This window comes from Neodiprion pinetum, chromosome 4 (genome assembly GCF_021155775.2).
Source record: "Neodiprion pinetum isolate iyNeoPine1 chromosome 4, iyNeoPine1.2, whole genome shotgun sequence".
Lineage (NCBI taxonomy): Eukaryota > Metazoa > Arthropoda > Insecta > Hymenoptera > Diprionidae > Neodiprion > Neodiprion pinetum.
In genome coordinates this window covers 22,264,277-22,288,054 of record NC_060235.2, presented here as the reverse complement: position 1 = coordinate 22,288,054, position 23,778 = coordinate 22,264,277, and the positions used below count along the sequence as shown (strand labels likewise).

Sequence of the window (23,778 nt, the reverse complement as noted above, 5' to 3'; positions counted from 1 at the left end):
ATTTCTACCTCAATTTTCATCCAGGTAATATGTGCGACTAGTGATTAAAACAGGAATATAAACGAAATTTGAAAGGTTTAAGAAAAAATCCAACGAAATGATCGAATGCCGTAAAAGCGATTTTCAAAAATAGCATCAATTTCTGCTCTCTTATACGTATACGTTAGTTTAAGCATTTTTGAAAATTTTCAAACTATTGTTCTTACAACACCAACGTAAAAGTTCCCGCAATTTCGAGAGATTATCGTTCCATCAAAAGCAATGAATCGGTGAGAAAACTTTGAAGCAAAGAAGATTCAACCTCATTTCAAAAATCGACTAAAAACAAGAACACTGTAATCAAACTCTATACAAATCGAGTATTTTGTTATTAGAAGTTAGAAGATTCAACCTCATTTCAAAAATCGACTAAAAACAAGAACACTGTAATCAAACTCTATACAAATCGAGTATTTTGTTTCTCGCTAATGTTCGGGCGATATTAATTGAAATTTTAGTAAGTATAAAATTTCTATGAAAATCGACGAAAGAAGAATCAAAGTGTAAAAAATGATTATTGGTAAAACTCGTATTAAATGAAGTTTTATCAGTCACAAAATAACAAAAAACGTGTTTATCACAATATCATGTGCAAACAAACCGTACGTCTACAGTTCTACAAAAACGATGAAAATCACACGAAAATCAACGATTTATAACGACGATATACTTCCGTATTTTCCGACGCTATATGACGTAAAGAAACGAAGCGACGATGTATTATTACAGGTAGGTATGCATACATGCACGTTGTATCTCACATCACAATTATTATTTCCCTTTCCCTTTCCCACCGTATTTTCCCCATCGTAAACTTGCTTTCTGTTCTACCGTATAGAATACATTACAACCGGCCGACATCGTGATCGTCATCGTCCTTCCTCGAGGGTGGTAATTAGTTATTTTCTACATATTTTACGAAACCTTTCAACAATTAGTGCCCGGCGTGCACCGTTAATCATCGGTGTTATTCGAATGTCAATCTCTCTCCCCCCCATTCTTCAAAGTCTCAAATCCAACAACAAGTTTATTAAAGAGAGTATAACGATCTTTCCCATCGTGATTCTCTCGCTATAGTTAAGGATGTACGTGACGTATATCAAAATGAAAGGTCTAAAATGTATCGAATCAAAAATATGACAAAACGAAAGTTAAACAGGTCTGAAGCTGATCACATTGGACTGATTCAAGGAAGTCTCTGCGATCCAGATAAGCATGTTTCGGCACGAAATTTCATTGCGAACACCTCGTTATTAACAACGTCGGAGAAATCGCACATTACACTATTTTTCGCCGCAAAAATCCGTGTAGTTAGTCCGATTGTATCGAAAAACAGCACATTTTATTCATCAATAAATACCCTACGAATTGTCTCAGACAGATTCTTTCTTGAGTTCATCGGTATCGTAATGATTTGCAGACGTTAAACATTGCGACTTGACAAGTAACACGTAACATTGTCAATCACAATTCGACTCTGAAAAACCATTTCTAAACGAAATCGGTTACAGCTAATTAAATTCGGACAAACTGTATGAATTTCGTCGGTGAAATCACAGTAGAATAACGATGTTTCTATGAAGTAGTTGAAACAACGAGGTATGTACACTTAAATTTCAATAAATTTTACAGTCAAGTGTACTGTAAGTCAATTCGATTGAAATTCCTGTTTTTCAACGCTTTTTCAATCCGACTTCATCAATTAACAACCCAGCGTAATATATTTATACACATCCGTGTCCATACCGATATTACGATGCGTCACGTCCTCCGCAGAAGCGGCGATAGTGAAGTGCGGTGAATTTTTGCGTTTGAGTTGCCCGTCTCTGCGTGTGTTGCAAGAGTCTCATTTCCCCCGGAGCATTTAGCAGCTGGAGCAAGTTTCTCGGGGCAAGGAGTCGGCTTCCATACGCTGCGTTCGACCAGTTGCCTTGCAGTTTGCCCGGAGTTGGCGGCAGTTTGACTCGAGAACGTCGCTCCTCGCTCCAATTTCGCGTCTCTCTGGAAATAAGAACAAGTAATAATAATTATTTTAAACGCTACTCAATGGAAAAATACACAGGCGATTATGTCGTTTGGTTATAATCATCGGTGAATAATTTCTACATCGACGAATACAGTGAAAAATTTTTACGCGATCTCAATTCGGGATCAAGTACAGTAAACGATATATCCACCTCAGTCTAAAATCCGGTTACATGTATGCGGCATTTGTGCTACCGCCGGGTAATGTGACGTTAATAGTACCGGAAATTGGAGTTTGAGTTTGTTTATGAGGTGTTAATAAGTTCGATTTGAAGAAAAGTTCGTTCTTTAATTAATCCTCACTTTCGACATATAATAATCAAGGTTTGTGTATAATTATTATTTTTACCTACCCCTATAATTTCGTTTTTCTACGTTTATTCACGAGAATCGTTAAATATAAGGGAATGTTTTAATATCGTAAAAATAGTAATAAATTTTTTTGTTTCACTAAACCGAAACTATCAAAATACATGCTAGTGTTCAAACTTCCTGTACCATATAATACAGTCGTATGATTAAATTATCCATCAATATTAACGAAGATTCTAAAATCTCGATTGATTTATTTTAATTCAGCAGATTCGATAACCTTACGCAACTTTTTTCTCGTCTTAGTTTTAATTTTTTCTACTCTTCTTACGTAATTATTTCATATTTCGAATGACAAAATCTGATACGATGTTGTACTGCTTTGGTTATACGGTTGGTTAGAACTCGCTTTCTTTGTAACTGATATTACGTAGGAATTACGGAGCGAGAAAAAGAGAGCAAAAGTGACGATTTTATCCAGTGATTCTCAAATAAGTTATTCACCTATCGTTCATTGTTCGAACGTGCGGTATTTAATAAATTAAAAAAGTCAAAATGATGTAAAATTTATATTTTTCGCTCCAAAATTCTTACTTAAAATTACATTTCTACCGCTATTTACATAAATAAGGTCGTGAGATATCGTATATTGTGATATTGTATAAAAACGCGTCTTGACGAAGCATCGATTGTTAATATCGTCATTGTTATTTGATATTAACACAACATTCGGGCATGTGACATTTTTGCTGACAATAAAGACGCAATCGAAACATCGACGCATGTGTAATACGTATATATGTACACACAGACACACACACACACACACACTTACAATTAATTGTGTAATTTTCACAAGGGAAATTGCAGTTTTGATATTGTTTGCAGCTGATTTTATGCACTGTATTATTATTTTATTAATATGTATTTTAAATTCTTGCTTCTAAATTACCTCACGCTTATATTACGTATCTATGTATTTATTTATTACACATATACATATTATAAATATGCTTACACCAAAAAATGCCACGAGTAACGGAAATTTTTTCTCTCTCTCTCTCTCACGTATTCCATCTTGACTCGGGTATATAATTATAGTGTCCGTATAGAATTTAGCTTCGAGAATGATAAGCGAAACGGGATTTCAACCATCGGGTATTATATTTTTCTTTGTTTCAATTTGCCATTCAAATATAGTATAAATACGATAATAGTTATTAACAAGCTTCTATAAATTCATGACTGATTCGTCCAATAATCCTTCGATTTCTTATTTCGAATATAAACTGATTAAAATAAAAATACCACAGTAAGGGAAAACCAATAACGAAATAATACCGATTTATATTACATAAAGAAACATTTTGAATTATCAGAAAATACAGAATGACCGTTACACGGTGATGAAAAGAAAAATAATAATTGACCGATTTCACGCAAATCATAGGGAAAATTGTTATTGAAAAGCGTGGTTTAATGACAAATCCGCATCGCATGTACATCCGTCTGCATGTTTAAACGTTCTATTTAAGTGAAAAGGCATTATACCATCAGGTATACTGCATATATCATACAAAACTTGTTGAAAATTTGCAATTTACGTAACGCCTTTCTTAAAAGGCAAAAAAAAAAAAAAAAAGGAGAAACAGAGATACTCTCACTCTCGATCGGCGTAATAACGGCTGTTGCAGCGTGAATTTAAAACTGTAAAGCTGATCGAATCACGTGTATATATTATATCTATAATAAACATCGATGGAAATTTACACATTGACAACGATGCATCCCGGATCTTCGATCTTACTGCGGCCTGATTAAAATACCGGCATGTTTACCACAAATAAATTGAAGATTGTATTTATTAATTCTGAGTGAACGTTGAAAAAATAAAAACGAGAAGGAAAAAAACGAAACTGCACAATGATGTTGCATAAACGGCGGCCATAAACTGTGTACTTTAATTCAGTACGTCACACTAGCTTATAAAAAGAAAAAACAGAATTTATTAGTAGAGCCTCGATTATACCTGTAGTTGTATAATATATGTTAAAGGTATGTAATATGTATATGTGTATTCACGAAAATATAATATATTTTATATCCTATATAATGCGGGCATGTTACATAAATCACTGTATACGGTGTAATATAAACGGATTTACTCGTGAAATTTTTAAGAATTTTGCAACGCTTGCATATTAAACGCTGCACATTGGTATACAGCAATCAAAAGTTTCAATATCATAATATAGGTACAACGTACTTGGAAAAAACAAAATATTTAAAAATAAAAAAAACTCGTCAGACTAAATTTACCAAAACAACGTAAAAAGCAGAATTCCTACTGGTTTTTAACCAAACGGTGAAAATAATTTTGATCTGTTTGACCAGAAAAAAAAAAACAACAAAAAATACAAGTTGTCCGAGTTTCGATAAAAACGGAAGAAGAATTTTTTTTACTCATGGATTCAATTTACAACATTCAAATCGATCGTCGATAACTATAATTTGAACGTCGTGAGAAGTTTTTTTCGCATTGAAAAAATCGCAACTATTGTGAGATGTTTAAATTTTCAACCCTACCGAGTTTAATTTTTTTTTTTTTTTTTTTCTATTTTCTTTTATCTTTTCGAATATAGGAAAATAATTATGCTTTTGTAAACTTAAAACGATGGAAATGATTTATACCGACGACGACAGACTGAAATAACGTAAAAATTCAAATACGCAACATTGTTGTAAAAAATTAGGCTTTCGTCTACAATTCACATTGCCTTCGACATTAGACACTATACGTGTACCGGTAACGTACACTACAACGCTTTCAGTTGTAAACGCGAATCATGACCGTCTAAAAATGAGAGAGAGGTGCGTACGTAACTATATATATACACATATATATATATATATATATATATACGTATATTACGTACAACTCTTGTTTCACAATACGCATACATACGTACGGTATGAATGTACAAATTATACTACGCTACACCATAAATTAATAGACGTCATCATTGCACCGTAGAGTAATTATTAACAATATATACATATATGTGTGTGCGGGTGTGTATAAAATGTGTCGTGTAATAAATAATCAGCAGGTTTCACCGGTAGTTCGAATTACAAATTGGGAAGTACCTACGAGAACAGACGTTAAAGAACTTTCAGAAGTAGAAAATACCAAGGATTATGCGATGTTGAGCGTACGCAAGTGCATGTATATTATATAAATACATGATACTGATGTACGTGTTACGATATATCGCGAGCTGTTATAATTTACATATTGTAAGTGTATAAATGTAGAGTCGTATATAAATATATATGTATATTGAGGTGTGTATGAATAGTAATGAGAAATCGCCCGAGGGATCCTTAAAGATAAATCCTATGTATACATACAGGTATATACAATATATATATATATATATATATATATATATATATATATATATATATAATATGTTGCAGAAAAACAGTTTGGAAATTAAACAGAAAGGTGTGAAAATAAAAACAATAAATTATATCACACTTTGACGAAGTGTTTCATTTCTAATTGTTGATTTCTTTTGATCTTTTTCGTCTTTCTTCGTTTGAGAATCACGATTTTTTCATTTAGATGCATTTTTTTTTTTTAACGCTCGTTTGATTGTTATACATCTGTACTTTGTACTTTTTAAATACTGCATAATATGCGCCAATATTGACTATATAATATTACTTCATCTCGGTGATACGGAAAATTGGCTTTGAATTATAATTTTCAAGGATATATAAATTTAGTGCGAAAGCTGCGGCTTCAAGTTACTCAATTATTTACACATACGCTTATATCGACATGTCGTATTTCTCATCGAATGATTTCCATTTAAAGAGATTTCGACAACGGATTTCAGATTTGAAGTTGCGCGTTGACAAAAAAAAAATTTCGCTCGCCATAGCTGACAAAAGGTTCTATAAGTAAAACGGGTATCGTTACAATATTATGTTACACATGCATAACGGTCGAAGTGTCGTAGGAATTTAAAAAAAATGTGGTAAAAGTAACCGTTTAAAGGGATTGTGGTTGACAATACTACATTTTTTCAAAATAAAAAACCATTGCTCGTGCACAGTAACGAAAACTAAAAATTTTCCTCTCACCGTCAGCAGTTTAACGCTCAACTTAAATTGAGTCCACGATTTAATTGCTTCGAGTCATTTCAAATTTTTATTTTCCAAATCGGTTCAAACCACTGTGTGATTCTGCAGTTTAAATCGCTTAAGCATGACTTGAACATATCGTCTTAAAACGACACTTGTCAATTAGTGACAATCATCATGCTGTGAAGCATCGATTTAAAAAATTCAAGAATCATGCGGTGTAATTCGTAGCGATGACTGAAGGTAAAAAGATTTCTTAACCGTAGGATATATAACAGAACGACAATTATTATCGTGTATCAATAAATTATGCTCTTCATTAATTGAATTTCTCGATACTGCACCCAGTAAACGGGAAATAATGGAAATTTATATAATGAGACTTGTTTTGATGTCCGCCGACCCGAATTTTACAAGAAAACGAATCATGTAACAGGAAAATAAATTAGATTTAATCGTTCTATTGTTTTGAATACGTATCAAACGACCTGGTATCTTTGGAATTCTTTTCCTTTTTTTTTTGTTTTGTGTTTGGATTGTAACAAAATTTCAATTCGATCCATTCTCTGATACGAAAGTCCGTATATATTAACTTCTATTACATTCTTTTGTAAAAATTCAAATTTACCTCGAACAAGGTTTAAAACGTTTAAAAACTAAGCGCTTTTATTTTTTTCTTCTAGTTTCTTTCATTTTTAATCCAGTTCGATCCACTACGAAAGATATCGAATATTTCTTACGGATCGATTCGGATTGATTTTCGCTTAACCCGATAAGTTTTCTTGATAATTTCGGGTTGGCAGACATGACAATAAATCCAGTTCAACACGGTTCAATCTTTTTTCGTTTAATGCGGCAAAAAAGAAGACAAAAAAAGGAAAACGTCGGTTCGATCGAAAAGCAATTCAAATTTTTTATTTCGAAGAAAAACGAAAGAAACGGACAGAACGAAACCTGATTTGACCAAATGGCTACGTCTGCCAATTATAACAACACTATCGCAAAGGAATGTTTCACCACTGGGCAGAGAATAGGGATCCAGAAATTTTGAGTAAACAAGTATCGCGACTCTATAATATACCTATAATATATAATCGCGTAGATCCTCGTATAGCTTATGACAAGACTTGTTTGCCCGCAACTGAAAGCTCTCAGCTGTGGTAATGATTTCAAGAATTCTGACGTGGCGACCCACGTGTAATGTATGTAAGCATGTATTCATGTAGATATGTATCTTGTATGTAAGTACATACTTCGTGACTAAATAATATATATCTATGTATGTATACGTTTGAAATTTTCGCTTAAAATTACTCAGACTCTACACGCGAAGATAAATATTATACACAGTATATTATATCGAGAAAAGTTTCTAGTTCCGCTTGTCGATTTTTATTTTTTATTACAACCGAAGAATGTGATTTTTCGTATACAAAATGAAAATCAGGCTTGTACTGCTGCAACCGAAAAATCTAGCATGTGTTACTATTCTTTTTAATTATCGTCGATCGTACGATATTTTCTTTTAACTATCGCGATGATTTGATCTTGGCGCAACTATAAATCAATTTTAAGCACTTACTACATATTCAGTAACCAGGAAATGTAGTATCAACAAGTATAGACGCATTAAACCGTTACTAATTATATCACTACCGATAATTATTTCAGCCGTGAATAGTACATTAATATTGAAACGATACCGATTTTTGATCAGAATTTTTAAGTAGTTACGTAAAAAATGGAAGTTTATATCGATTTTAAGTACACGTCCAAATATACCGATACTTCGCGCAACCTCAACGTTGTTTTCCGAAAACCAGTGCAGGTGCAAACCAACAACACGATTGCCACGAATAACCCGTACATCAGCTTATTACACATTGTGGTAGGAAAAATAGCTCGATCAACTTGTTTTTGTTTTTTCGTTTCAGACAGCAAGCATCATGGACATAGCCGGAGGTGCAGCGGGAACGAACGCTTCGCTTGAACTAAAAACGCGTAGAGCCCAATTTCAACCACAGACATCAACAGTCGCTACGAGACGTAGGCAGGCGATATGCGTTAGAAGGGCGTTCAAAAAATACGGTCCAAAAAAGAATCCGAATGTCATTTTGGACGGGCTAAACATGACTGTGCCAAAGGGTTCGATGTTAGTAATAGAACAAAAAATAATTCTATAAATACCTATATGTACAATTTTATAACATTGTATGCCTAAATTTCAATTCTCAACACTCTTACATATGTAATTTTATAATTCCAACAGTAGAATTTGAAGAGCAATGAAAATAATGGATCTTTTGGGGTATTTTTGGTTAGTCGGTCATAGTAGGGAATTTGGTTCAGATTTTACACTAGGAACGAAACTAGTGACAAACAGAATATCACTAGAATTGAATATTATCACTGTTAGTAAAAAATGGTCAAAGTTAAGAAAAAAAAAAACAATGGAGTGAATCACAGTATAGAATTCAAGGGGATATTTAGCACCAAATTTTCGAAGCGTAGAAAATATAAATGCTTCGAAGCGTTGAGACCCTGCTAGCATTAAAATGAGTCCGGTAAACATATTGACAGATTATTCAGACGATGTTGCAAGATTTATCAACTGTAAAAGGAAGCGGTCGATTTTCTGCAGGAATCGGTAACCTCGCGTGAAATATTTGTCTTGAAAAATGAAAGTTTCGTACGTACATTGTAAAAAGAGAGAAGAATCTATATTACGAAATTCACGCCTACGCAAGATTTGCTAAGTATTACAAGTTTCTACGAAATAGAAGCGCTTATACAGAAATATTTCACGTACTATGCATTCGCGTTAATAAAAGAAGTATTACTAACAACTACAATAGCGATATTAAACTTATAAGAGTTTTCGATTAAGTTACAAACCAAATCTTGAAATTTCAAAGATCTTCGTATAGTTTTCCAATCATCGTTTCATACATGTATCGCATAAAAATTTTTAATATCATGATACGATACGTGTATTAAACACATTGCCCACCATGCTTGAATAGAATTGTGGCAATAATGTAGTCTGGCTGTAAGGTACAGCTACATATAACGTATTAAACACTCAACGAAGGACAGACCGTCGTATTATAATTATGCAAAAATGTTTTTGCTCGTTAAGTACTGACCCATGGACCTCGGAGTATGGATGACCAACCGGGTCCAAAGCCTGACAACAGCCTCACCTATACGCGTCTCCGTCACTTTCTGACCTAGCCATTGGCTCTCGGAATCTCACACAAGAATTACACGTATTCATACATGTGTAATCAATATACGTGGGATTTCTCTCGCCCTGACAATGACTGTAATTCTCTTAGTTTTTCTCTCGTATCTTTTTCTTCCTATTCTCCTCCTTTTTCTCATTGTTAGCCTAATGTTAGAGGACATATACATATAACGGCACAAAAATAAGTCCCTAATACCATTCTAATCTCCACGACGATCTTCAGTCTCTATGTCTATGTTGCAGCTTATACCTATAATATGCATCCTTGAGGCAAACACAACGCACATTTCTCAATTACCTCTTTTTTGCTTTATCTTCGTTGCGTTTCTTTTGTTTTATTCAGTGTTTTTCTAAAATACATTTACACATTAATACGCAGTTTCAAACCGCTCCATTGACGTCACCGAATTCGCAATTAACAAACTAAAAACCTCCGGATTGGTTTTGAATAATTTAACGGTTTTAACCCGCAGATCTTGCATTGCAGTAAATACTGTCATATGTACGCGTGCGTGAAAAACGAGCACCGAACAGAGGAAAAATAAAAACTAAATAACAAAACAAAAAGGAACCACAATTATATGGAAAAACATTGAATTATAACCGAATAACTGCGTACCTGCGAGCTAAGCGGTATAAGCCATTAAATATCCATAATATATACACGTTTAAATTTCTGATATCCGCAATAAAATATGCATTACAGATAAAAAAGGGGATTAGTAATTTGCAAAAATTAATATTGAAATGCACGTAATCTGTTAATTTGCTATCTATAATGCATCCACGTTATACATTAATTATTTTTTTCCCGATACGTAAGCAAGTTCAAGTGTTTAATACTTTGGAGCGTTGTTAAAATATCAAGGTGTGTGTACCGCGCGTTTATTATATCATACAAGCTAGAGCGCGCAGCACGGTTTCAATACCGCCTTTACCTATTAGCGACTCGAACCTTGGATGTATCTAAATATTTATTACCCTTTCGTACAGAACAACCTTGGGAACTTCCCAAACCTCTCCAGGTACAAAGTGTAATACACCTAATTGTAAAGACATTATCGTCCATTTTAGTGGCTTATAACTTCAGCAGGAATATTTTTCTTCTCTTTTCATCTATAAGATATACGACTTTAATAAAATCTCATATTTATGTATGTATATGTATACGTCACGGAAATATTACATCCATAGGAAATTTATAATCATGTGTGAAATTTAATATAATCAGAAATTTAAATAAGCAGAGACTATAGGTGATTGCGAAACGAAAACCAAAAGCAGAGGATGGAAATTGAAGCCGATCAAAAGTAAAGCTGAAAATCCAAAGTTGTCAATGTGATTCGAAAGTGAATTTTACCGCCTGAAAAATATTTAAAAATATTTATTGCATTGCATATTACCTTTCAAATTCACGTGACAGTTGATCAAGTTTTTTGGTAAAGAGTTGGAGATCAAAACTAGGCAACTTATCAAGGCGGATTATGTGCACGAAAGTCTGCGTCAATTTGACAAAATATTGCCATTTATGTTCATCGCTTTGCACAATTGTATTAATCTGAAAAATAAAGTAAACAGTGAGAAAATAAGGTGGGAACAAAAATGTAGAAGATTAGAGGAAGTAGAAGGGGTAAAAACATCGAATTTTCAAAAATGCTGATGTGAAATCTATTCTGTTTCAATTTTATAGTGCAGCAACTCGAAATATACAAAATAGTCAAAAAACGTAGACAGGTAAATCATAGAAAACCAAAATATAGAATCGTTAGAATTCTGTCGATTTTATGTTTTAGCGTGCTATAATTCTTATTCGTTCTGACGATTCTATATTGACTTACTATTCTTAACCTTCCTATAATAAATATTAAACTTTTTGTGTGTTTCAACTTTCACAAGCTTAAAATTCTACCAAATAGGGAAGAGTCATTGAAAATTTGATATTGCTCTCCCTTCTACTCTTGATTCTTCGCAAGTAATAACCTGTACTTGTGTTCCAAACAGCTACGGATTGCTCGGCGCGAGCGGATGTGGAAAGACGACGTTGCTTTCCTGCATCGTCGGCAGACGACGGTTAAACTCCGGTGAAATATGGGTCCTGGGCGGTCGTCCTGGCTCCAAGGGATCCGGAGTTCCGGGACCTCGGGTGGGTTACATGCCTCAAGAGTTAGCACTGTACAGCGAATTCTCGATACGAGAAACGTTCATCTTCTTCGGGTGGTGCGCAGGCATGACGACCCAGCAGGTTGACGAGAAGCTCGAATTCCTGCTCAAGGTGAGTGTCCATTCGTCGGTCCATCTTCCCCCTAAAAAACTCAATAGAACGTTTTTTATCTCATTCCCAAAAAAAAATTTCAGCTGCTCCAGCTACCGGGAGAAGATCGTTTCGTAAAGAGCTTGTCGGGAGGCCAGCAGAGGCGAGTCTCGTTCGCAGCGGCGCTGCTTCCAGATCCAGAGTTGCTGATCCTGGACGAGCCGACGGTCGGTGTGGACCCGGTGCTGCGGCAGAGCATCTGGGACCACCTGGTTACCATAACTAGAGACGGGAACAGAACTGTGATAATAACTACTCACTATATAGAGGAGACGAGGCAGGCCAGCATCATCGGTTTAATGAGGGGGGGTAAATTCCTCGCCGAGGAATCGCCCACCAGACTAATGGCCATGCACAGACTCGACACCCTCGAGGAGGTTTTCCTCAAGCTAAGCCGCAAGCAGAACATGGGACTGAGAAGAAGGAGCAGCATCCTTAGCAGCGTCGTCGGTGTTCCTCCTGAAGTGGTGGGTGAAAATAAAAAGCGTTAATATGTTGATACTGTATTGGTTTTGAAAATTTCGTAACTATCCCCCTGAACGAAATGATGCTTTCTCCCGGGCTTCTTCCTGTTATACATTATATCTATGCATATCCTGATTCGCAATACTTTTTTTGTACGTTTCCTCGTAGAAAACGTTGGAATTAAATGGTTGATCAATAAGAAAAATAGAAGGTCGAAAGTTATCAAGAATATCAAGTTCAGGTTTGAATATAATTGAGAATCCAGCAATTGCCACAAGTGAAATAAGAACTTTAGAAAACATTTGAAAAATCGTAGCAAACAAGAAAAATAATCAACAGGTAGTGTAAATAATTAGTAATAGTTGAAAAATTCAAAGACAGTTTAAATAACACCGTATTTCGTAGAATTTTCAAGAATGCAACTGTGAATACTTGCTAAAATTTTCTCACATTGTACAAAAGTTCCCTGATTCTGTTATCATGTTCAACGAGGTTCAATTGATTTCGATGTCATTTATAAGATTCACTGCGAAATATACCAAGCTGAATACACAATTTGCCGATTTCTGTACATTTTTTTACGTGAAAATTTCTAAGATTCGCTATTTTTCTGCTAAAAATCATTGCAAGGGCAAAATACAATCGATTATCCTGTGTTTCAGAACATAGACGACGAGATGAGTGGAGAGTTTGGTGACAACGTCAGTATATCGAGCCGACGAAGAAGCATCGCGATAACCCCAACCGACGACGATATGGTGAGTACAATTTTAAAATAATTTTTCCAAACTTCTGGGTCAAACTTCTGGGTCAATAGTGTCGTTAAAGATATGAAAATCAAACGATGTACAAGCGAATCTACATACCTGTCAAACGTTTACAACATTTAAGGTTCTCGATCTGCCACCCGAGGAAAAGGGATCGAAATCGTCATTCAAGATGCTGGATCCTTGTCACATGAAAGCTCTGATATGGAAGAACTTTTTATGGATGTGGCGAAATTTCGGGTGAGCATTTTACATTCGCTATTTTGACAATATCCCTGAAACAAACACAAAAAAGAACACATCCGTTACTCCCCCGTTACTGACATGAGACTATTTCATAACTTGTTTCTCTCATTCACTTTGCAGAGTAATGGCGTTCGTTATCGGATTGCCAGTGGTGCAAATAATTCTGTTTTGCTTATCGATCGGAAAGGATCCGGTCGGACTGAAACTCGCTGTAGTAAACAATGAGCTCAACAATTCATTGGATCCGTGCACGGTTTACGACGGATGTGACATGACGCTACTGAGTTGTCGGTACATGCAGCATTTGAAAGAGAGAAAGGTCGTTCTCGTTCCGTACGAAACCGACGAGAAGGCTAAATATGCGTTAAAGAAGGGATGGGCATGGGCGGTGTTGAACTTCCCTTCAAATTACTCCGAGTCTCTTATCGATCGAATCGACCATGGCAGAGACGCCGACGAATGGAGCATCAAGTATTCGGATGTCGATGTTACGATGGACATGTCGAGTGAGTGAATTACGAATTTCAACTGAATAACATCTAAGTAAAATGGATTTGTAATAATTTGAAAAGAAAACAAAGTTTCCCCAAGTTTTGGTTTTATATGACCGTAAAACCAAAGATCTGACAATTATTGAATTTCTCATTCGATCAAGAAATCAGCGTTGTAATGTATCATTCGTTTCATAGATCAGCAAATCGGGCAGCTACTTCAAAGGGATCTGCTATACGCTTTTATGGACTTCGCTAAAAATGTTTCGCACGATTGTCACTACAATGAAAAAGCTACCGCCATTCCGATGGATGTAAGTACATACATACATACAATATATAAAAATCGTTAAACTTATAAGGCAAGATGTGATATTTATGACAAAAAAATATATATGTACCGTGGAATTTGAATGTCATTATTCTTCTTCAGTTCCGAACGCCGATTTATGGACCCAAGGAACCCAACTTCACGGACTTTGCTGCACCCGGAATTATATTGACGTAAGTTATCTAAAAAGAGAAGAAATAACGTTTTACGGATCAAGTAATTTCTCCCCGAATCACGCATTTTAAGTGAAACCATCCATTACTGGTTAAGATTCCATAGGTGAAAAAAAAAATAAAAAAAATAAGGACAATAGGACTAGCGATCGGATATGGTAACATTTTCATTTAATTTTTTAGGATCATTTTCTTCCTTTCCGTTGCTTTGACGTCTGGAGCGCTGCTTCTTGAAAGAAACGAAGGTCTAATGGAAAGAAGTTTAGTTTCCGGTAAGTGAATAAGAGTGTAAAAATATTCCTCTAATTTAAAAGAAAAGGCCTTTGAGCACACGATCCCAGCTCTGCTTTCCAGTGTTGCGACAAGACAAAATATACTATCTTAAATTAAATTCACAATCCGTTCAACAAAAGGAACAAGTTTAACCTTCAATAACATACCGCTTGTCACTTTCATCCATTCTCGTATTTGCAGGTATCACCGGTACGGAGATTTTGTTCGGCCAGGTGGTGACCCAGTTCGTTGTTATGTGCGGCCAAACATTGATGGTCCTAGTCTTTTCGTTCGCGGTATTCAAGCTGACATGTCATGGCAGCATCGCTTTGGTGACGGTTCTGACGGTGCTGACGGGGCTCTGTGGAATGTGCTTCGGTAATAATCTCACAGTATTACCGGTTGAATTTTCGAAAAGATACGATCGAGCGCTACATAACATAATTGCTATCCGCAGGTTTCGTGGTTGCCTGTGCCTGCGACAACGAACGAAGCGCAACTTACATGGCGATGGGTTCTTTTCTGCCAATCGTCATGCTCTGTGGGATCATTTGGCCAGTCGAGGGGATGAATCCAGTCCTCAGATACATCAGCTTCATCTTGCCGTTGACGAAGAGCACAGAGTCGATCAGGGCGATGCTCGGTAAAGGATGGCCCATATCTCAGCCAGCCGTTTACGACGGTTTCATCTCCACGTTCCTGTGGATAATAATATTCCTCACATTATCGATATTGCTGATTAAGTTCAAGAAGGGTTAATTATGTAGGTAAATCAATTGGCGATCCTCCTCATCGCACCCCATCCTCATTGTACTTTGTTTAACTAGCGCTCATCTACAAGCGACGAAACTATCAAGGCGTTTATTTAAATCATGCAAATTGTTATTTTTATGGTAGAACCTAGCTTATCCGACATTCGATTATCCAAGGTTCCGCATTATCCAAGAGGCCCATCTCATCCGAGCACTCTGCATTCACCAATGCGTATATCTTCGGATAATACGGAGAACCTTGGATGAAACTGAACAATCCACTGTGCCTTATGTGTATGAAATAGTTTTGTGTCGCATCTTTATTTGAATACGGATAAACTTGTAAAAGTTTCTTGCGATTTGTGACATTGCGAGCAATAATCGCTGCAGTTCCGATTCTGGAAGCTAGGGTAAAACATCGTAATGGCATGGATTGTACATGTTTTCCGTATTATCAGAAATTTCACGCATCCGAGTTATGCTCTCCCCATATTACCTCGGATAAACCAGGTTCTATTGTATTTCTATCTTCTTTTTTCACATCAACTTCGATTTGCTATTATTTAATTTTTCTTCGCAACAGCATCGATAACGCGATTTAAAAGATATTTTCGACCGATCAATTATTGTATAAATTATGTGATTTACTGATATAGCGGATTATTTATAGGGTATCACGTATCTACAGTCGATTCAATAAGTTTTATGTATACACATATCCATTTTTGTTTGATACGTATAAAAAAAAGTATTCAACGCATCTCAAAGTGACGATGTTGTTCCAACGTGTGTGAATAATATAGTATGTAATTCAACAAAAAAAATTGTACATTGAAACGCAATTGAATAGATATTACTATACCTATTATGTGTACTTGTGAGCTATGTGGACTCCTGGAATCGAGCTTATATTTTGTATAATATAACAATGTGTAATAAAGAAGGTAATTAATTATATAATCATAATAATGCGTTTGAAAATATGTATCTGAGATACTAATGTAACCCACTGTACACATTTTTTCAAACAATTACTTCTATGATCATGTCATTACTTGTTTATACAGGTGACTTTCTTTTAGTTCAATTCAATAGTTTTTGTAGTCTGTGACTTTTAAGTTATAAGTAGAAATATGTTAATTAATATGTACATTTGATAATTATGTAATGTTGTAGCGTTGCAGCGAATAAACTGTCATAAATGTTATGTGTCAATTATGCGACTTGCTGTTAGTATTCAACAGGTTTTCCGCGTATGGTGGGCCAAAACTTTCAGTGCAAGCACCATAAATTTTAAACAACAGAAGAACATCGAGCGGTCTGAAGTAATGTACGAAACCTTTTCAAATTAACGCGGACTTGCGGTTATACAAACTGGCGGGAGCGCAATTTAAAAAATTTTAATCACTAATTATTTTTAACAATCGCAACGAAACTCGATCAAATTTGATCAACGATTTCTTGGAATCGGTTCACATCTTGCGAGATTTATAAATTGGAATAATTTTCTATTGTTAGAATTTCGAACATTGATGACGGAAACTTATTAATTTGTAGAAATGAAGGAGGCGGCGGCACTTTTGAATTGTTCATTATTTTCAACCTTTACAATTTTAACATTGTCATCCAGGTATTAAGAGCTAATTACTTAACCCCTTTTCCGCGGTATTCCGAGACTTGACTGAAGTCAGTCAACGTTCCAAATGATTGGTGCGACGATGATTTACATCGATTTACATTTAAATCATATCGATCAATTGATCATTTGCGATTTCGAGGCTGACAAAATTCTGTTTACAATCCAACCAATCCAACTACAATATGACAACCCAACCTAACCTAATTTCAAACGTGCTCCACATGTTGTCACCGTTGTCGCAATTTGAAAAATAATAATAAACTTACATAGATTCAAAACTGAAATGGACGAAAAAAATGAGCCAATAGTGTGTGTTCCAGGTAAGGATGAATGAATTACGAAATCGATAAACATTTCCCAAGTTTTCTACGCAGAAATGTCCCAAATGAATTGGCCCGTCCTATCCTCAATTACGTTTTGTTAAGACTCATGATAAATTTTTATTGCAATCCAGGTCAGAGGCTCTGTTTGTCGGACAAAGTAAATGTTCCAGGACCGGGAACTTACGAGCAGCACGGATATATTTATTCAAAATTAGCAGGAGTGGTGAACTTGGTTAAAGATGAACACGTACGATAAGTTTTAAGATATTTCACGGTCGCTTGCCTTCAGATTAAACATCATTTCTCACTTTCTATTATCAATAGAAGAGCACAGTCGAGGTGCACGGCATAAGAGAACAAAGCATTGTCCCAGCTCCCGGAGACATTGTAACAGCCGAGGTAATGGTCGTTAATCAAAGGTTTTGCAAATGCGTTATAAAATGCATTGGGGATGTGGTTTTGACCAGACCTTACAGAGGCATTTTAAGAAAAGAAGACGTCAGGGCTACGGAAAAAGATAAGACTGAAATGTACAAATCTTTTAAACCAGGAGATATTATTCTGGCTAGAGTTGTATCCTTTTTCTTTGAAAATTTTTTTCTACCGTTCGTTATCAATACCGCAGTTTCATAGTTGGCTACTTTTCCCATGCAAAATTTAGTTACCTCTCACCGAAGTCCATACTTATCAACTTTCCACTGCCGAGAATGAATTGGGAGTCGTAATCGCCCACAGCGAAGAGGGTAAGCAGAATTATTTTTTTATAGCGGTAGAAAAATGTCAAAGAATATATACGCTATAAAATATTCAATAGCTCTCAGCTCTCAGTTTGAAGATATGTAAAACAAAAAATCAGCACAATACAGGTTTTCATCTTTGTGTCATAACCATTTACACTTCATTTATCAAAATGAAATCGTTTGGAAAAATTACCGCCTTAGACTCGAAATGGAAGTTTTATTGTACTTTTTAGGGTGAATTGAGATTAGTTGCTGTGAAAACAAAATATCACTATTTGGAAATTATGGATTTTGTTGAGTAAAGGGTTAATGTAGAAAATTCCTCGTTTTTTTTTTTATACAGGTGTATCTATGGTGCCTGTAAGTTGGACGGAAATGCAGTGCCCAGAGACCCTAAACAAAGAATTGCGCAAAGTAGCTAAAGTTGTACCGGAGCATATCGTTAATGAAAAATAAAATAAATATAAATTGCATCCATAAACGGACTATTCATTTTGCCAATGTGCCACAATGAATAGCATAGTTGGATGATTGTGTAAACTGGGTTAAACATATAGAATCAATATTGTCTCAATTTCTATTGAAATGCTTATAAGGAACACTAATTTTTGTTGGAATGTCAAGTACTTTATATTTATATATATACATATATAAATACGTACTCATATATTTGGAGTAATTTTTTATGTACATACATTGTAGACAGCTTTTGCCTGTCGATGTTGCAATAATACTACAAATTACTTATCGTACATTAGAGAAAAAAAATTACACTTCACTAGGTCATTCATAAGGTCAATCTCAAACTTTACTTCTCAATCCATTGAGTAATTCAATTCTTTTGTTATTGCACATAAAATGCAGAGTTCACAGAAAAAATATCCTGGAAGACTCACTTGCTGCAATTTTTTTCCTCCCATAATTCAGTCTTGTTGTGTATTGTAATTTACAAAATCCACAAAGAATGACCTTCGTTTCTTTGTGTTAGATCCCCAACACGTTTAATTTTCGTTTATTCTTTTCAGTGACAGTCAACTCAAAATACTCTCAAGCATTCTGTAACGATACTAACATGTTCGATTTCTTTTCCCAACAAGGATACACTGATAAATCAAACCTGGCTACTATTTGAATGTGGTGAAAAAGACCAGTGAAATGCGATGGAAAGAGTTTCAGGCGAGAGAAATATCTATAATATATTTACAAATAATAGCATAAAATCTAATTATAAACGGAATAATTGGGCTGCACCGAATTGATTTACTTTACAGCCGCGTACAATGGTTTTCACAAATTTTTGAAAACTTCCAATGTGAGTGTGCTAATTGAAAAGAGTGTGAAATCGTATATACAATATTGTTTGTGAAGTTGCCATTTCGATTATCTGAAGCAAGGGGTGAACAAGAAATGTAATTTTACTTTCGATATCACGTGTGTTGAATATACCGTGCTGATTATTATATATTGTGAATATAAGCCTCTATATGTTAATTTTAAACTACGGCAACTGCAATTATGCTAATAAATAACAAGATGATAACAATCCAATAACCGCACGTTCGATCTTTACGATCAATTATACCGACTTGGCGAGTTCCATTGATTAATCGTTGATCGGTCCTCTCCATGTGATCGGCCAGATCATCGATTATTTCTAAAACAAACGGCGAAATGAACAAACTAGTGTGAAAAAATTCGCGCATAGGAATAATTAATTTTCCGATATCTATTACTGGATTGTTCAAACCCACAAATTGTGATGGTATACAATTTTCATTGCGAATATGCAACATAAAGATGGTGAATCAAAATACTCACCATTCTGATGATCGACTTCATTATTAATGGTGTTTGCGATATCCTTTTGTCGAGAAATAACTTTTGACAATGCTTCCAGACCTTCATCTTGTTCTAATAAAGATTTAAACATGAATAACTTCCGATCTAAGAATTCTGTTTTTCATTTATAATAGTTGACAGTCACATTTGTGACAGTAAAAACTACAGAATAAATCTTCGCCGAGCTTGATATAATACCTTGCAAAAGTCGTAACTTTTGAACTTTCAAATCTTCGACAGATACTTGAATGTCAATAGGCTGATCGTCATCTTCTTCTAGTCCCCAGCTGGTCGTTCCCATATCGGCAAAAGCTGAAGAATTGGGTTGCATGAGTCTGGCTCGATCAGAGGCGAGGCTACTGCTGCGTGCATTGTAGAGCTGCTGAAGCTGCACGTCTTTGCTTTGCAGCTGTTCGATCTGACGCCATCTTCGTTCAGCTTCTTCCCTAGTTCTGATTTGTAACTTAGCTCAGGAAGTTCATACGTTATAATGGAAGAATTGTCTTTACCATAGTTACGCAAATTAAGGGCAGGAGTACAATTTCCGCAGCGTGAAAATTTGATGGTAAATTTTGGGTTTTCGGGGAGAAATAATGCAAAGTTAAAAAGTGCTAAAAGTTGATATTTGATTATCTTATGAGATATCAAGGCCGAACTTACGCTAACCTTTGGACTACAACAGTAACCTTCGGCGTTTTTCGTACAGAGTGATATGTTGTGGTTTTGCTTATTCCTCTTTAAAGAATCCGAAACGGCAGATATTATTTCTTAAAATTTCCCTTATATTGGTCAAAATATCACGAATCAATGGTCAAAAACTGCTGCGACGGATATCGTATTATCCTCAAATTCGTCAAGGATACATCGATCGCATTTTAAAGTCCTCGTCGACCTTACTTTTCAGTTGCTCTACCTCTCCGCTGTACTGCTTCATGCGCAGGCGAATATTAGCTGACAAACTGGCATAATTCTGAGACGTTCGTGATTCCCTGTTGCGAAGTGTCAACTGTTCCATAATCTCTCTGAACAGCTTATCACACGACTCATATTCGGTGAGCCTAGTATTTTTTGAGTAAACAAAGAATGTTACGAAAAAGGATTGAATATATTTTCAATTTTTTTTTTCTATCCGACTTTATCTGGTAAACTTTTGAAACCAATTATGCGATACGACATAACCTAGGTTATTCCTTGTCAGGCATTGAATGGCATTCAGCAACATTGTTTTAACGTGAAAGACATAAAAATTCAACGGGTGCTGAGATTGAGAGCTTGATTTTATTACTTATGAAAATATTTTTGAAATAATAACTTTATAACGTATGAATACTTACCACGGATCACCGTCTTCGATGCGAACCAGCGCCATTTTTTATGAACTGTCACTTATGAACACACACACTAGCGCCATTTTTTATGCACTGTCACTTATGAACACACACACTAGCCCCCTGACACACGCTGCCGTTGACTGAAGACTATAAAGACAGTTACCCCTGGATAAATTTTTGTGTATCAGTTTTCAGCGGGCAAGTGGGCCCAGGTGGGCCTGGGAGCGTAGGAGGTTTCTGCTCTATCGACTCTACCGAACGGGCTTGTACCGACATTCGTGGCAGCTAAAGTAGTGTCGGTATGGAAGCTTGAAATTGAGACGGTACGAAGTGAGTACGTAAGACTCCGTACCGATTGTAAATGTTAGTACCATATGTTAAGGTTGAGGTGAGCGGGAAGTAGCCGAGGAACGTTGTTCGGTTTAATTTATTAGCGCCGTACAAAGTTTTACGGCCGAAGGGCGACCTGCCTGGTTGGTGATCAGAGCCGAACTGATAAGACTAGCCGCGCCCCCCGCGCCGCGCTATTTTTCCCCCACCACCGCGCCGCTGGCCTAGACGGCCTGCTGGTAGGACCCGACGCGCCTTCCGCGGTCGCTTTCCGAAGTTTTCTCTCTCGCTCGCTCCTACGCTCGCCCGCCCATCGGCCCCGGATCGGTCTTGCGACCTCCTCGTGCCGTTTAGGGTGACCTGCATGGGCTTGAGAAAAACGAATTTCCCGGGAGGTCTATAGCCTTCAGGAAGAAACTCCCCAAAGCTGAATTGGCGTTACGTACTCGATGACACATATCATGTGTTCGAGCACGTTCGTGGGCGAGCGTCGAACCGCGAGAGAGACGCGCAACCTTTTCGGTCGCTCGAATCCACTAATTTGGAAATGACTATCCGTCATTCTCGGAGCCAGAACTTGATTCTACTGGCTCTTGCGCAATCAGACATGTCGCCCTTTCGTCTCAACAATTGCCATTATTTTAATTTTCGTAAATTAACATGTACATCAGATGCTGATATAGTTTCCAATCACTATTCTATGCGATATTGTAACATTAATGCTTGCTCGTAATAGAGTCGTCGCCTATGATATTTCGCGTTCTATCGTGTTACGTTTCAACTTACAAACTTAACATAATAATCTTTCATCGTAACCAATTAAACTTATCGTAACATAAACTTAATTATCCAAACCAGCTTACTAGATCTCTACCCTTCCCTGCACCCTTGTATTGAAATACAACGAGCATGATAATAGCGCCTAAAGCGGCCAATCCTTGATTCATCGGTGACGACAATAAATTAATGACGACAATAAGAAATTAAACATTAAATTTTCTTCCAACTTAAACTTGAATCATTCTAACCGAGCGATCGAGATCAGCCCGAGAACAGCCGCATCTTCGCGTTTTCACCGTAGCAAAAATTTTATTTAGAAACGCGATAATTGCGGAGTAAATAAACAAAATCGAAAACTATCAGAAATTTTTTTTTTTTTTTGTTCTCTACGTTTCTAACACCATATCTTTATCGACACAGTCATTATTTTATTCCAATAATACGGATATGCATTTTCAATGTGACATAATTTTCTTAAAATCGCTTGCCCTCATTTCTCTGGATTCGACCACATTGTCTCGCAGAATTAAATACAATGAATTAATTTGAGACATGAAAAATTGTCATAATTATCGAAATGATTATATTTGTTACAATCATTATATAAAAACAACAGTTTCGATCCCTGGCTCCGTCGTTAATTTTTCAAATCACCAAAAATTTTCGAATTTACATTCTCTAGCATTTTTCTTCTCGCTAAAATAGACATGACGTATTTTCATATCACTTCATAGACGGCCGGGACCGTCTTACATGGCTTTTAACAAGTAGTGTCATACCCTTGTGAACATGTCACATACATACAAAGATCTATAATTGTGCTTTTTGAGAGGAATTTCATAATATATACTTATTATTAGTTCCTCATTCGATTGAATTGTATGATATAAAAGATAATGCAATAGACTGTGACGTAAATACTTGAAACTTATACTTGTGTTTACTGTTTAGTATATTGATGACGTACCTGTGTTGTAAGTTATTAGCTACTCGATTGCTCCCGAGCATTTCCATGGGACGCCACGAAGAGGCCTACTGACATTGCCCCCCATAGGTCGATCAGCTCGGTCATCCCCGTGAGGAGACGCGAAACCGCGAACTAAAAATGTCAATCAGCTCGATTAGTCCAGGAAACGGGTAGAAAAAAGGGCAGTTTTATGTCACGGCGTGCAGAAAGGATGAGACCTGCGGATTCTGGTAACGATTATAGCC

At 36.0% G+C, this 23,778-nt stretch overlaps 4 protein-coding genes across 7 annotated transcripts in view; 2 read left to right on the top strand and 2 right to left on the bottom strand.

Moving 5' to 3' along the window:
• Window positions 1-1,926, bottom strand: part of LOC124216025 (ABC transporter G family member 20) — a 36,915-nt gene extending 34,989 nt beyond the window's left edge. The window contains exon 1 of the mRNA XM_046620055.2: window positions 1,786-1,926. The gene's annotated coding sequence lies outside the window, so the exon portion shown is untranslated. The remainder of the gene's footprint in view (window positions 1-1,785) is intronic.
• LOC124216026 (ABC transporter G family member 20) lies at window positions 1,916-16,799 on the top strand. Of its 3 annotated transcripts, none has more exons than XM_046620060.2 (12): window positions 1,916-2,056; window positions 8,463-8,680; window positions 11,777-12,047; window positions 12,131-12,553; window positions 13,214-13,309; window positions 13,443-13,558; window positions 13,685-14,070; window positions 14,254-14,369; window positions 14,489-14,559; window positions 14,743-14,831; window positions 15,034-15,210; window positions 15,290-16,799. In XM_046620060.2, exons 2-12 carry the CDS (start codon window positions 8,475-8,477, stop codon window positions 15,589-15,591), a joined length of 2,253 nt encoding a protein of 750 aa, XP_046476016.1. In that variant the 5' UTR covers window positions 1,916-2,056; window positions 8,463-8,474; the 3' UTR covers window positions 15,592-16,799. The 3 variants fall into 3 exon arrangements, with proteins under 3 accessions (XP_046476016.1, XP_046476015.1, XP_068991653.1); XM_046620059.2 differs by having other exon boundaries at window positions 1,975-2,388; XM_069135552.1 differs by lacking the exons at window positions 1,916-2,056; window positions 8,463-8,680 and adding an exon at window positions 11,048-11,085.
• On the bottom strand, window positions 16,322-21,936 carry Syx8 (syntaxin 8). Its single transcript, XM_046620080.2, has 5 exons — window positions 21,460-21,936; window positions 20,989-21,183; window positions 20,324-20,577; window positions 20,105-20,197; window positions 16,322-19,940 (listed from the first exon to the last, which is right to left on the bottom strand). The coding sequence occupies exons 1-5, from the start codon at window positions 21,492-21,494 to the stop codon at window positions 19,780-19,782; spliced, it is 738 nt and encodes a 245-aa protein (XP_046476036.1). The 5' UTR covers window positions 21,495-21,936; the 3' UTR covers window positions 16,322-19,779.
• Window positions 16,934-19,151, top strand: Csl4 (exosome component 1 Csl4). 2 transcript variants are annotated; one of them, XM_046620082.2, is made up of 5 exons: window positions 17,404-17,543; window positions 17,678-17,793; window positions 17,871-18,119; window positions 18,208-18,289; window positions 18,630-19,151. In XM_046620082.2, the coding sequence occupies exons 1-5, from the start codon at window positions 17,507-17,509 to the stop codon at window positions 18,740-18,742; spliced, it is 597 nt and encodes a 198-aa protein (XP_046476038.1). In that variant the 5' UTR covers window positions 17,404-17,506; the 3' UTR covers window positions 18,743-19,151. The 2 variants fall into 2 exon arrangements, with proteins under 2 accessions (XP_046476037.1, XP_046476038.1); XM_046620081.2 differs by having other exon boundaries at window positions 16,934-17,793.
• Window positions 21,937-23,778: the final 1,842 nt, after the last annotated feature.

Excerpts from the sequence above, each read along its gene's own strand:
- LOC124216026 (XM_046620060.2), top strand. The coding sequence starts at position 8,475 with ATGGACATAGCCGGAGGTGCAGCGGGAACGAACGCTTCGCTTGAACTA. Across the intron at positions 14,071-14,253 it reads TGTTACGATGGACATGTCGA|ATCAGCAAATCGGGCAGCTA; the intron begins GTGAGTGAATTA and ends TTCGTTTCATAG. Across the intron at positions 14,370-14,488 it reads CTACCGCCATTCCGATGGAT|TTCCGAACGCCGATTTATGG; the intron begins GTAAGTACATAC and ends ATTCTTCTTCAG.
- Csl4 (XM_046620081.2), top strand. The coding sequence starts at position 17,554 with ATGAATTACGAAATCGATAAACATTTCCCAAGTTTTCTACGCAGAAAT. Across the intron at positions 18,120-18,207 it reads ATATTATTCTGGCTAGAGTT|TTACCTCTCACCGAAGTCCA; the intron begins GTATCCTTTTTC and ends TGCAAAATTTAG. Across the intron at positions 18,290-18,629 it reads AATCGCCCACAGCGAAGAGG|GTGTATCTATGGTGCCTGTA; the intron begins GTAAGCAGAATT and ends TTTTTTATACAG.
- Syx8 (XM_046620080.2), bottom strand. The coding sequence starts at position 21,494 with ATGGCGCTGGTTCGCATCGAAGACGGTGATCCGTG. Across the intron at positions 21,184-21,459 it reads ATCGAAGACGGTGATCCGTG|GCTCACCGAATATGAGTCGT; the intron begins GTAAGTATTCAT and ends AAAAAATACTAG. Across the intron at positions 20,198-20,323 it reads AAAGTTACGACTTTTGCAAG|AACAAGATGAAGGTCTGGAA; the intron begins GTATTATATCAA and ends AATCTTTATTAG.